This window comes from Typopeltis vanoorti, chromosome 1 (assembly GCF_054136105.1).
Source record: "Typopeltis vanoorti isolate ZY-2024b chromosome 1, IOZ_Tvanoo_1.0, whole genome shotgun sequence".
Taxonomy (NCBI): Eukaryota; Metazoa; Arthropoda; class Arachnida; order Uropygi; family Thelyphonidae; genus Typopeltis; species Typopeltis vanoorti.
This window is the reverse complement of record NC_143549.1, coordinates 75,949,480-75,961,514: the sequence shown is the minus strand read 5'-3', so window position 1 is coordinate 75,961,514 and position 12,035 is coordinate 75,949,480. Positions and strand designations below refer to the sequence as shown.

The following is a 12,035-nucleotide window of genomic DNA, read 5'->3' as shown; positions in this document are numbered from 1 at the left end:
CATTTGCAGCCTGATCAAAGCCTTGTACAATGGAATTATAACATCCTTACTTCTACATGTCTGTGTTCTCCACATTATTCCCATAATCCACTGCATTATCCTCACAGCTTTAGAAAAATGTCTATGAAATTTCAAGTCCTATCCACCATCACCCTAAGATCTTTCATCTCTTCCACCTCCTCTAAAATATCCCCACCTATCCTATACTCTGCATCCCATCTTTGTTTCCAAAATTTTAAAACCTTCCATTTTGCTACATTACAATGATATCCCAACACATTTGCCCATTCAGGCATCTCTTCAGGTCCTCTTGCAAGGCCACAACATCTGCTCTACTTCTCATAACTCTCCCCAACTTTGCATCATCTTCAAACATGTGGTGTTAGACATTACATATAAATTAAATAATAATGGCCCCCAAAACAGATCCATGGGGCACACTACCAGTGACTTTCCTCTTCTGAGATATCACTCATCATACACATGATACCTGCTGATACCTATCAGACAGCCAGTCTCTCTAATCCAGTGCACTAATCTACTATCCAACCCCATCTGTTACAATTTAACTACTAGTTTGTCATGTAGCAATCTCTTAAAAGCCTTTGCAAAATCTATATGCACCCCCCCCCCTTGTACAGTGTATTTTTCACCTTGTTATAATAAGTGAACAGATTGTTAAAACATGATCGTCATTTAGCAAACTCATGCTATCCATTAGAAAGAATTCTGTTGCTGTCAGCCCAGTTCTGGATCCTTGTCCTCACTAACCTCTCCAACACTTTGACTACAACTCCAGACAAGCTGATTGGCCTATAATTTGAAGCCTTAGTCTCATCATCCCTTTATGAACAGAACAATTTTGCCCTCTTTCCACTCCTTTGAAACTTGAGCCAACCTAAGACTCATGTTAAAAAGGTAAGTCAAAGCTTCTGTTAGCTCCCTGGAACATTCCCTCAAAACACACATGGTGATATAATATCAAGTTCAGTGGCCTTGTTGACATCAAGTTTACTCATTTCCTTATATGCCTCCTGCTCACTCACCATCCGTGATTCTTCCCTTATTCCCACTGCTCTCAAGTTCTGCATTATGTTATAATCGCAAAGATGAAATATTGTATCCTTTCTCTGATTAACGCTAATGAAGTCTTGTAGTATATTCTTTTGGCTGTTGCAGATTGGATATGTCCTTTTGCTACTAAGAACTTCGGGATGACAAAATCTCTACATCTCTTCAGAAATGTAAGGTGATTTAGTAACTTAGCTTTTTTGCATTTGTCCTTTAAGGACCGAACTTTTTTTTGTTCAGTGCTTAGAAAAGAACAAATGCAAAAAAGCTAAGTTACTAAATCACCTTACATTTCTGAAGAGATGTAGAGATTTTGCTGTCATCCCGAAGTTCTTAGTAGTAAAAGGACATATCCAATCTGCAACAGCCAAAAGAATATACTAAAAGATGAAATATTTTAATGAACTGCTCATTAAATGCCTCTGCTATATCGTCCTTTGTGTTTATCATTCTCCTATTATCACTGAGTATCATTCTCCCATAATCATTCTTCCTTCTGCTAGCCACATATCGAAAAAAAAACTCCCTAGGAGCAGCAGTTCTCTGATATGTCTTTACAACCTTTGTAATATGTCCTTTGACCTTCACATTTCTGTTTACAATCACTCCAAGATCCCTCTACTTCTTGTAGTATAACTCCACCAAGTGAGTACAAAGCATCCCAATCTGTGAATCCCAAATATCAAAACCTTACATATTAAACTGATATCCCCCATTCATTTGCTAATCATTCCAGCTTAACATCAGCACTATTTCTAATAATCCTCCCAAGGTTCACATCAACTGCAGAAAACTGAATATCTCCCTGTAGTCCAGTAACAGTGTCTTTGGCATAAAAATTGAATAGCAGTAGTTCAGTACTAAATCCCGTGAAACTCCACTTGTAACTTCCTACTCCCTTAACTTCCTACTCCCTGATATTGCTCCTTATATACAACTATCTGGTATGCATCAGAAACTGTTTACCATTCAGCTTACCTGATGTCCAAACCCATATATTGCAACTTGAATACCAACTTATTATGTTTTATCATGTCAAATACCTTTGCAAAATCCAAAAAAATTGACAGTGTATGCTTTACTCTCGTCAACTGCTTTTGTTGCATGTTGTAAAAAGCAACCAGATTACTTAAATAAGTGTCCCTTAACAAATCTATGTAGGCCTGTATAAATAATATTGCCTCATCTGCCCAATTCTGTATGTGAGTTCTGACCAATTTCTCCAGAATCTTAACAACCACAGAAGAAATACAAACTGCCTATAGTTTGATACCTCCATTCTGCCACCACCACCACCTTTATGCAATGACACTATCTTTCCTTCCACTCTACACGAACTTGTTTCATTGCAAGACTTGTCAAACAGCCAGGTTAATGGCAGTTAGTTCCACAGCACATTCCCTTAAAACATGTAACAAAATTCCATCTAGTCCCCCCCCCCCCCACCTTACTGACATTCACATACTCGGTATTTAGAATAAATCCTCTTCATTCAATTCTAACACTTCACCACTCCTTATCCATCTAGCAATAAAGCATGCTGTACCACAATGGAACACTCCACTCTAATAAAGTGATCATTCAATACTTAACTATGTTATCTGCAATGCTCACCTGCATTGTCTCAATTAAGTAAGGTAATCTGTCCACAATCATTTTTCCTCGTACTTGCCACATAAAGAGAAAACTCTGTAGGATTCTCCTTGAATTGCAGCACTAGTCTCCTCTCATATTTTAATTTTTATCCCCTTATTCTCCACCCCTCTCTCTCTCTCTCTCTCTCTCTTCCCCTTTATATGCCTTCTATAATCTTTTTTTCATCTGCAATTCCTGTTTAATTTTTCTAGTCATCCATGTGACTCCAAATCATTTTATCTATTAAATTTTATACATTTTAAACTGTCAGAGAGTAGTTTACTCAGGAGTAGAGTCCAAAAGACAGCCTGTGACTAGTGGTGTGCCGCAGGGTTCTGTTCTTGGACCCCTACTTTTCAATTTGTTCATTAACGATATAGGAAAGGATCTGAAAGGAACGGTTCATTTGTTCGTTGATGATGCAAAGTTGGGTAGGGCAATAGTGAATGCAGAAGATGTCAAACTTTTGCAGGATGATTTGGATAGATTGGAGGTCTGGGCTAAGGAGAATGGATGTCAATTTAATGTTGCAAAATGTGAGGTTATGCATTTTGTGGTGAAAAGATTAGCAGCAGTATATCACATTGGTGGAACTGTACTCCAGGAGATTGATGAGGCCAGGGACTTGGGAGTGTTGGTGGACAGGGAGTTGAAGTTTAGGGGGGCACATTGCAAAAGTGGCTAAATCAGGTCATCAAATCACTTGGATGTTGAAGAATACTTTGACGAGCAGAGACAAGCAAGTTATTGTTCCTCTGTATCAAGCCTTGATAAGACCCCATCTCGACTTATGTGCCCAGATTTGGTCACCGAGGTTTCTTCTTGATGGGGAGGAGGTGGAGAGGATCCAGAGGCGAGTGACCAAGATGATAGCAGATCTATGGAATGAACCTTATGAGAACAGGTTGAAGAATTGTGGGTTGCAGAAATTAGTTGATAGACACAAAAGGGGAGATATGATTGAGACATTCAAATTGTTAAAGGGTTTTTATAGGATTAATTCAGAGAGTATTTTTGAAAACAGGACTGGTGGTGGTGGGAGGACTAGGGGACATTAATGGAAGCTGGGCAAGAGTGTGGTTAGTAAGAATGCTAGGTTTTTGACTTTTAGAGTGGTGAATGAGTGGAATAAGCTGCTAGAGTCTGTTGTGGGTGCTATGACAGTGAATGAGTTTAAGGCAAAGTTATATAAATACTGTGTGAATGTCGAATAGTTGTGATGATGTTTAGGGCTTCCCTCGATAAGTCTAAGTACTCCTTGGAATCGCCCGTAATAATAATAATAATCTTCTTCACTCGAGTTTTACTCACAGGGTTTATTCTGTTAAGTAAATCATGCCAAGTTATAAGAGAGCAAATAAATTTGTAGTCCTTTATTTTAGCACATAATGTTTATGCTCCATGCTGAGTTTTTTTATTAAAATTTTCATTATTTAAAATTTCAAAAATGTGCATCGTAAATTTCTCCTAACTGATATCGTAGAGGGCGGATTGTATTAATTTTACTTTCCCCTCGCGTTTCTGATGGCTGTTTCAATGTTAAATTTTTTACAAACTTTAAAAGGATTGCCCAACGTTTGTAAGAGAATGAAAAGAAATTGTATATTTCTTGAATAATTGCAAAGAAACTAATTGTATCTGCATTCACTTTGGCTGCATCGTTAATGATTAAATTTAGAGTATGAGCAGCACATGGCACGTAAAAAGTTTGAAGATGTTTGTTCGAAAGCAAATTTTGGAGCCCATATTTTTCCCTTTCATATTTGCCCCATTGTCATACCCTTGACCTCGCATGTCTTCAATAGGAATGTTTCATTTTTCCAGTTGTTCTATTATTGTTGCACATAAACCACGTCCTGTGGAATCTGATATATCTGCAAAACCTAAAACAGAACAAATGACCATTATAATTCGCTTTGTTATTGTCACAGGAAACAAAGCAAATAATAATGGTCATTTGTTCTGTTTTACTTGCATCAGGTGTACTGTCTAAAATTATGGAATAATATTTAGATTTTCGAATTGATAATAAAATTGTATACCTGATTGCATTACTTAAAGTTTCCAATATTTCATTTTGACTGTCTTTACTCAAATAGTGTTTCATCGTAGGGCCCTTTCAACATGATTTTCCATAACGGGATCAGACTTCGCAAACAGTTCGACTAATTTTAAAACATGCCCTTATTCCTTTCATATAATTTATCAGATGATCTGCGAAAAACTAAATTTTGGCTACTAAGGAATTTTATAATTTCAATCAACTGTTCTAAAACAGTCGTCCAATGTTTCTTTTCCATTTCATACATGCGTTGAGTCTGGCAATCAATAGTAGTTTTGTTTTTTAAATTTTTATCCAGTTCCTTCCATTTTAAGAAATTTTTCATGTGAGTTATACTAGTCTCATGTCTATGCAAAGTTGTACTTACATTCTCCAATCGTTATAACCTTCTACAAGACTACTTGATTCAGTAAGTGCAAAAAGTTTACAACAAAAGCAAAAAACAGAATTTAAAGTTTCGGAATAAATGAGCCATGTTCTTGGCACGAGCTCCCCGTTTTCCATTTTTCTATTATAATCCGTGTTGCCAAATTTACGACCATATGTACCTCTGGGATATATTATATTTTTCTTTTGAACAGGCCCCATTTCAATTAAAACAACTCATAATTTTTCATCAATATTTCCCCATTCACCTGGATCTTCGAAATTTACAGAGAATAACAATGTGTTGGTTTCGTGGTCAACTACAACTAAATCTTCTCCTAATTGTTTTTCACTTAAATCATGCATCTTGTTATCTTGTTCAATAGTTGCAATAGTACTTTCATGCAAACTGGATGATGTGCACGGTTTGTCAACTCTGATTTCTGATGTATCGCGTTGGTTACAATCTGCATCAGAATATTTTAATATTTTAACAAATTTATTAAGAGCCCCAGTTTGTTTCTTAATATCTGCTTCTTTTGCAGCATGATGCTTATGATTTTATGCACCGGTAACTTTTTTAAAATTTTTGATTCCATTTCTATTTTATACCCACAAGAAATTATTACACAACATGACATAGAGACGAAATAATAGTCCGCACTGCGCTACTGTCAGTAGCCTACTGAGATGCATACCACGACTGGTTAACTAGCAATAAATGTTTTGTACGAAAATTCGTTTCTGCGCATAAAAAAAGGTTCAACATTTCACTTTAGATAGACTGCAGTAGACACAACAATCTGCAGGCAAGCATTTAGCCTGCTCTCGCTGCAAAATTGTAAACAGCCGGCTGATCAAAGAGGCAGCAATATACAATTTTTTTAAAATTTTTATTCAGTGTATCTGGCCTTATTTATTTTAATATTGATCATTCTAAGAATTTTTTGTTTTTATGATAAAAATTTTGTTTCTTAAAAATGAACTTATGAACCCCTTCGTAGCGGCGCCTGCATGCCCGCTTCCGCTGGCCCTGGTTGTACAATCTGTCATTGCTGATAGCAATTTTTTCTTAAGTATCTCCCATGCACTGATCTCTCTTCCTTCAAATTCTTTCATCCACTGTACTGCTCCAAGCTGGTTTATAAGTATATGAGAGTTGCTTGCCTTATAACTCCACATAAACTCCTTCTGCTTTGATACTTCTATATGCTTATTCATCCTCCAAGTCAGGATTATATGGCCACTCTCTCTCTCTCTCTCTCTCTCACCAACTGGAGGCAAGTATGACATCTCAGTCATAATCAGATCCATTAATGCTATGACTAAGTCTGAAACTCTTGATCCTCATGTTCTATCCACCACATGCCGCCTAAAACAGTTGTTTCTCAAGAAGTCCAAAATTTAGTTCTCTTAGCACGTATGCTGCTTCCTCTACCAGGTTTATATTGCTATAGTTTGAAGTTCCCCCATAGTGATCACTTGCTTTGCACTTTCCTAAACATTTCCTACCACTCACTATCTCTATTTCCGAGTCTGTAGTAACATCCCACCAAATATCTTGTTCTGTAAATTTCTATATCACACCATATACTCTCAAAGCTTATATTCTCTACCTTGAGAGCACAATTCATCTCTTATAATGAGTAACACTCCCCCACTGCATTTACCTTCCCTATCTGCCGAAATATATTATACTCTTTGATTTCTATTCCTGTCAAAATATCCTCCTCAGTTAACCAAGTTTCACTGATACCAACAATCTTTGTAGAGACCTGGTTATTCCATGTCACCAACTCATTCCCTTTATTCCTAACACTCCTGGCATTTGTAGAAAAACTAGAGCATTGTGAGTATTCATATAGTTATTATTACTATCCACATACTTCACTTGGCTCTGGAATGTGGTATACCCTCCTGTTGTTTCTCATGCTACTCTTACTATATGAGGCTATCCCTGCTATATTCCATCCTTGCAACTCTACTTTCTCTGCCATAACAGACTCACATTCCTAGAAAACAACAATCTCTCCAAAAGCCTACATCTTTCTGTGTTCAAATGGAAGCCATCTCTTGCATGAAACTCTCTTCTATCCTCCATACATTCACATATTCCAGCCTTCTCTTTCTACACATTCTTGCTATCATCTCATTTGTTATTACTGTTCTTCTTCTCCATTCTGCATTATTATAATGGGACAACATACTCACTATCTTTCCTTGGACACATTTCTGCTGCATCAACCCTAACATCAACTTCAAATCTCATGCTACACAATTCATGCTACTTTTTTAGGTCATTTGTACCAACCATTACTGTCATCTCTTGTACATTTTCACTTCACTTTAATGCTTCATTCACCTTACTGTGCTGAAATAATTAGTTGGGACAGCATTATATTTCATAGAAACCAAATCTGTGCACAATTCCCTAGTGTTTGGGCCTTCCTTTGACTCTGATTCCATCCTTTTGAGCATGCTCTTCACAATATGAGGTGTGGCTATTAAATAACAAGACTGGTTGCAAAAATGTGGTTTATTATTACAATTGAAGAACTTAATTGTTATTACTCTTCATCATACTTCCCTCCTCTATCTATACACCCTTGCATATCAATTTTCCAATGTTGGAAGCAGTGCTGCAAGTCATCAGGTGTTATCTGCTTCAGTAGTGCTGCCGTTTTCTCCTTTACCTCATCCACTGACTGAAAATGGGTACCCGTCAATACGGATTTCAACTTTGGAAAATGGTAAAAGTCGCATGGAGCTAAGTCCGGCGAGTAAGGTGGATGTACTGGAAAACTCCCACGTGACCGAGAATGAAAAAAGCAAAAATGAGCACAGTCAAAACTGAAGGCAATGCTGATCGTTTTTTTTTTTTTATTATATCAATGGCATGTGGTAATTGTTGAATGGGTACCAGAAGGTCAGACAGTTAACCAACATTATTACCTTGAGGTTCTGGCCAAGCTGAGAGAATGAGGGAGGAAGAAGAGACCCGATCTGTGAAAGAACAACGCTTGGATTCTCCATCAGGACAACTCTCCAGCCCACAGCGCACTGTCTATAAAGCAGTATCTGGCTGATAAGAAGACCCCAGTGTTGGACCATCGTCCAACGTCCAACATCAGATTACTTTGGAAAATTTGTATGCAACAATGTATAAATAGAGGAGAGGAGTATGTTGAAGGGGATAACAATTAAGTTGTGCAATTGTAATAATAAACCACATTTTTGCAACCAGTCTCATTATTTAATAGCCACACCTCGTATATATACAGGGTGTTCGGGATAAATTTGACATATTTATAATTAATTATATTTTTCCGTAAGTTACATGTATTAACACACACTTCTCTTCATTTAAAAGTTTGGACCCTTCTTCATTCATATACAAGATGTCAGAAAGGATGGATAGCTGGAACCCACCTGAATCATGGAAGAGAATAACTTGTATCATGATGATTCGTGCCCGCCATCAAAATAAGGATATTACGACTGCTGCCCAATGCTCCCTGAATACAGTAAAAACAATCAGGCATGAACTAGAGACTTGCAATGGTGACTACGAGGATGTAGCAAGAAGAAAGATCCCTAGCAGACGATCTGATTGCTTTCGTACAGCAGAATTCCTCGCAAATCTGCAGGAACAGGTGTTGAAGAACCCTGGCTTTGGAATTCGGGCTTTGTTCGTGGAGTTGCTAACTGTAGTCAAGCCCTGGATAACAAGGGTAGCCAATGGTAGGCCGTATGTATGGCAGCAGGATTCGGCCCCTTGCCACACCTCTGGGAAAAGTCAAAAATGGTTGTCTGAAAATTTCTACGACTTCACCAGTCCAAATGTTTGGCCTCCAAACTCCCCAGACCTTAACCCCATGGATTATTTTGTATGGGGCGCAGTTGAAAAAGACACCAATCGCACTTCCAGTAATACAAAAGCCCAGTTAATGGATAAAATTAAAACAGTTTTTGCGGCCCTTCCCAGGGAGACTGTAGCATCAGCTTGTTCGAGGTTCCGAAGCAGAATTGAAGCTGTGATCGATGCTAATGGTGGTTATTTTGAGTAAATCTTGTTGATAGTATTGTAATTAACTCTGCCTGTAATGTTTTTTTGTCAATTCATTAAATTTAATAGATACAAAGAAGATTTTCTTTTTCCTTACGAAACTGTCAAATTTATCCCGAAACACCCTGTACATAATATGATTCAAGTATTTTTTTGCCATTTGGGACTTTGTGCAAGCAAATCAATATTTTCCTCAAATCTTGTCACTCACAGTAACATTTGCAGTATGAAATGATGAATTGTCATGTTGAAAGAAATTGATATGTATTGCAATATTCTCTTATAGTTCATTATCTCCACCTGGACTCAGACTTTTGGTGAAACCAAAAGCATTGAATCCAAACTGATGTTTGGTTATATCACAACAAGCTATTGGTATTAAAATATTATAGATGAATGTCTAATATTCTGGGACTGCAAGATTTGTATGGTCCCTTGCATTAAACAGAATTAAAAATTGAAGTTTTACTTTCATTTAATTAAAAATGTTTATTAAAAACAAAAATGCTTGAATAGCATGAATTTCATTGAATGCAATCACATTAGCATTAAATATATGTATACTTTTTAGTACAAGAGATGTCTATGTTTTCATAATCTTTAAAGAGGGCTAGATCTGTTAAAATAATACAGATTTTAATAAATACATTTTAATTAAATCTACAATTTAACTGATATGTAATACAGAAAATAAGAATTTAATTGCATCCTCTTACATTATTTTTTAGGCTGATCTGTTAATGGAACTTTATAAAGTAGAATTTCCAGAAGAGGTAATTATGCATTTTGTCTTCTATGTAAAATTATTATTTCACATGTGTTTACCCCCCCCCCCCCAACGGGCCAGGACGTCTTAAGATGTCCAGCTAAATCTAGATACGATTCTGTAACACCTATTGAATAACATGGATAAGAAGTGAAAGTCTCACTATTTATCCACCATGGCTGATAGGGGTGTTAAAGAACATTCATTAGCATTTCTTAGTATTTGTAACATCAACCATATGCATATAACAAAGATTTTTTGGCAGGATGGATTTGATATAATTTGATATTGTGATCCTTACTCATATAATCAGTAATAAAGGGCAGAGAAAACATTTCTCTACAATTTAACTGATATACAGGGTTAGCCTAAAAGAAATAGACACTTTCAAAGTTTTACAGAAAGAAAGAAGAGTTTTAATAGCATGGCTGAAATACTTACATGGTTTGAAGAGTACATCCTGAAATTTGCATGGGTAAGTTACAAGTGTTCTATGTGTGACCTTTTGTACAGTGGCGTAGCTAAGGGGGGGGTGCAAAGGGGACGGTCTGTTCTGGGCGGCACTTTGAACCTTTTTGAACTTTTGCAGTTAATTCTAAAATACAGTCTCGAAAACTCATTTCCAAATATTGTAATACTACTGTGAATTCTCACAATTGTTGTAAGTGTTGCTAGTTGTGAGAGGAGTTTTTCTAAATAAAATTGATTAAGAATTATCTACATTACTATGAAATAGACTTTGCCAATGTCATCGACGATTTTGCTAACAGAAAAGCAAGAAAAATAACATTTTAGAATGTTGAAATTAAAGTTTTACTTCAAAAATAAACATAGTGTTTTAATTTATTTCCCTGTACGTTGTTTTGACTTTTTGTAGTATTTTTGGTGTGTATTGAGAGGGGTGGAAAACTCAGGGACTGCCCTGGGCAGCTACAGCTCTAGCTACGCCACTGCTTTTGTAACACAACAAATATCAATGCAATAGTCCAGTTCTTCCCAAACACTCAGCATGTCTATGTCAACAGTCGCAGCAGCTACTGTGATGCATTGTTTACGATCGTCCACACTTGAATGGAGGAACAAAAAAACTCTGTCCTTTATGTACCCCCATACGAAGTAGTCACAGGGTGTTAAATCCGGACTTCTTGGTGACCAACATGTAAGAGCCATGTTTTGGGTGGTTGAACGTCCAGTCCAACGACAAGGCAAATTTTCATCCAGGTAATTTCTAACTTCAAGGTGCCAGTGTGGCAGAGCGCCATCTTGGACAAATATGAAATTGTCATTGTCTTCTTGTAGTTGAGGCATCATCCACTCACGTAACATGTCTAGGTAAGTTATTCCACTCACTGTTTTTTCGTGGAAAAAGAATGGTCCATATGCCTTTTTACGGGATACACAAAAAACATTCACTTTGGGTGAATCCCTCACATGCTCCACTACGGCTCTCGGGTTTTCAGTTCTTCATATACGAACGTTGTGTTTGTTCACTGTACCACTAATGTGGAAAGTTGATTCGTCACCAAAAATTAGCCTGTCAAAGAAATCATCACTTTCTTCATTCCGTTGCTGCATGTCCATACAGAATGAGTGACAGAAGATTTTGTCGTTTTCATTGAAGTTCTGCAATAATTGCAACCAGTAAGGGAACATTCGTAAACTTTTATGCAAGATATTCCACACAGTTTTGTGGAACTTGAAGTTTTAAACTTGCATGTATTGTCGACTTCTTCGGGCTGCGCGTGTAAGTCTCACGAACATGAGTCTCTGTTTCCTCGGATACAGGTGGTCTCCCAGGACTTTTCCTCTTGCACAGACAACCAGTTTCCTTAAATTTCTTGCTGCAATCGTAGATTGACTGCCTTGTGGGTGTTTACCATACTGTGTTCTAAAACGACGCTGCACGACAGTAACAGAATTTGTTATTGCAAATTCAATCATGCAGAAAGCCTTCTCCACCTGGCTAGTGGCCATACTGCTTGACTTACGTCAAGGACGCTCACGTGCTGCTGACGTCACGAAGACAAACGAAAAGTGGAGGTCGTAAACATGAGGACTTTTTCTATAAA

The 12,035-nt window shown here is 37.2% G+C and overlaps 1 protein-coding gene across 2 annotated transcripts in view; it reads left to right on the top strand.

Annotated features, from left to right (window-relative positions):
• The window catches only part of LOC150110102 (uncharacterized), a 268,812-nt gene that overhangs the window by 85,763 nt on the left and 171,014 nt on the right, over positions 1-12,035 (top strand). For both annotated transcript variants that reach the window (XM_090391413.1, XM_090391419.1), the window contains exon 4: positions 9,929-9,973. In XM_090391413.1, the coding sequence (XP_090247539.1) occupies positions 9,929-9,973 (45 nt within the window). The remainder of the gene's footprint in view (positions 1-9,928; positions 9,974-12,035) is intronic.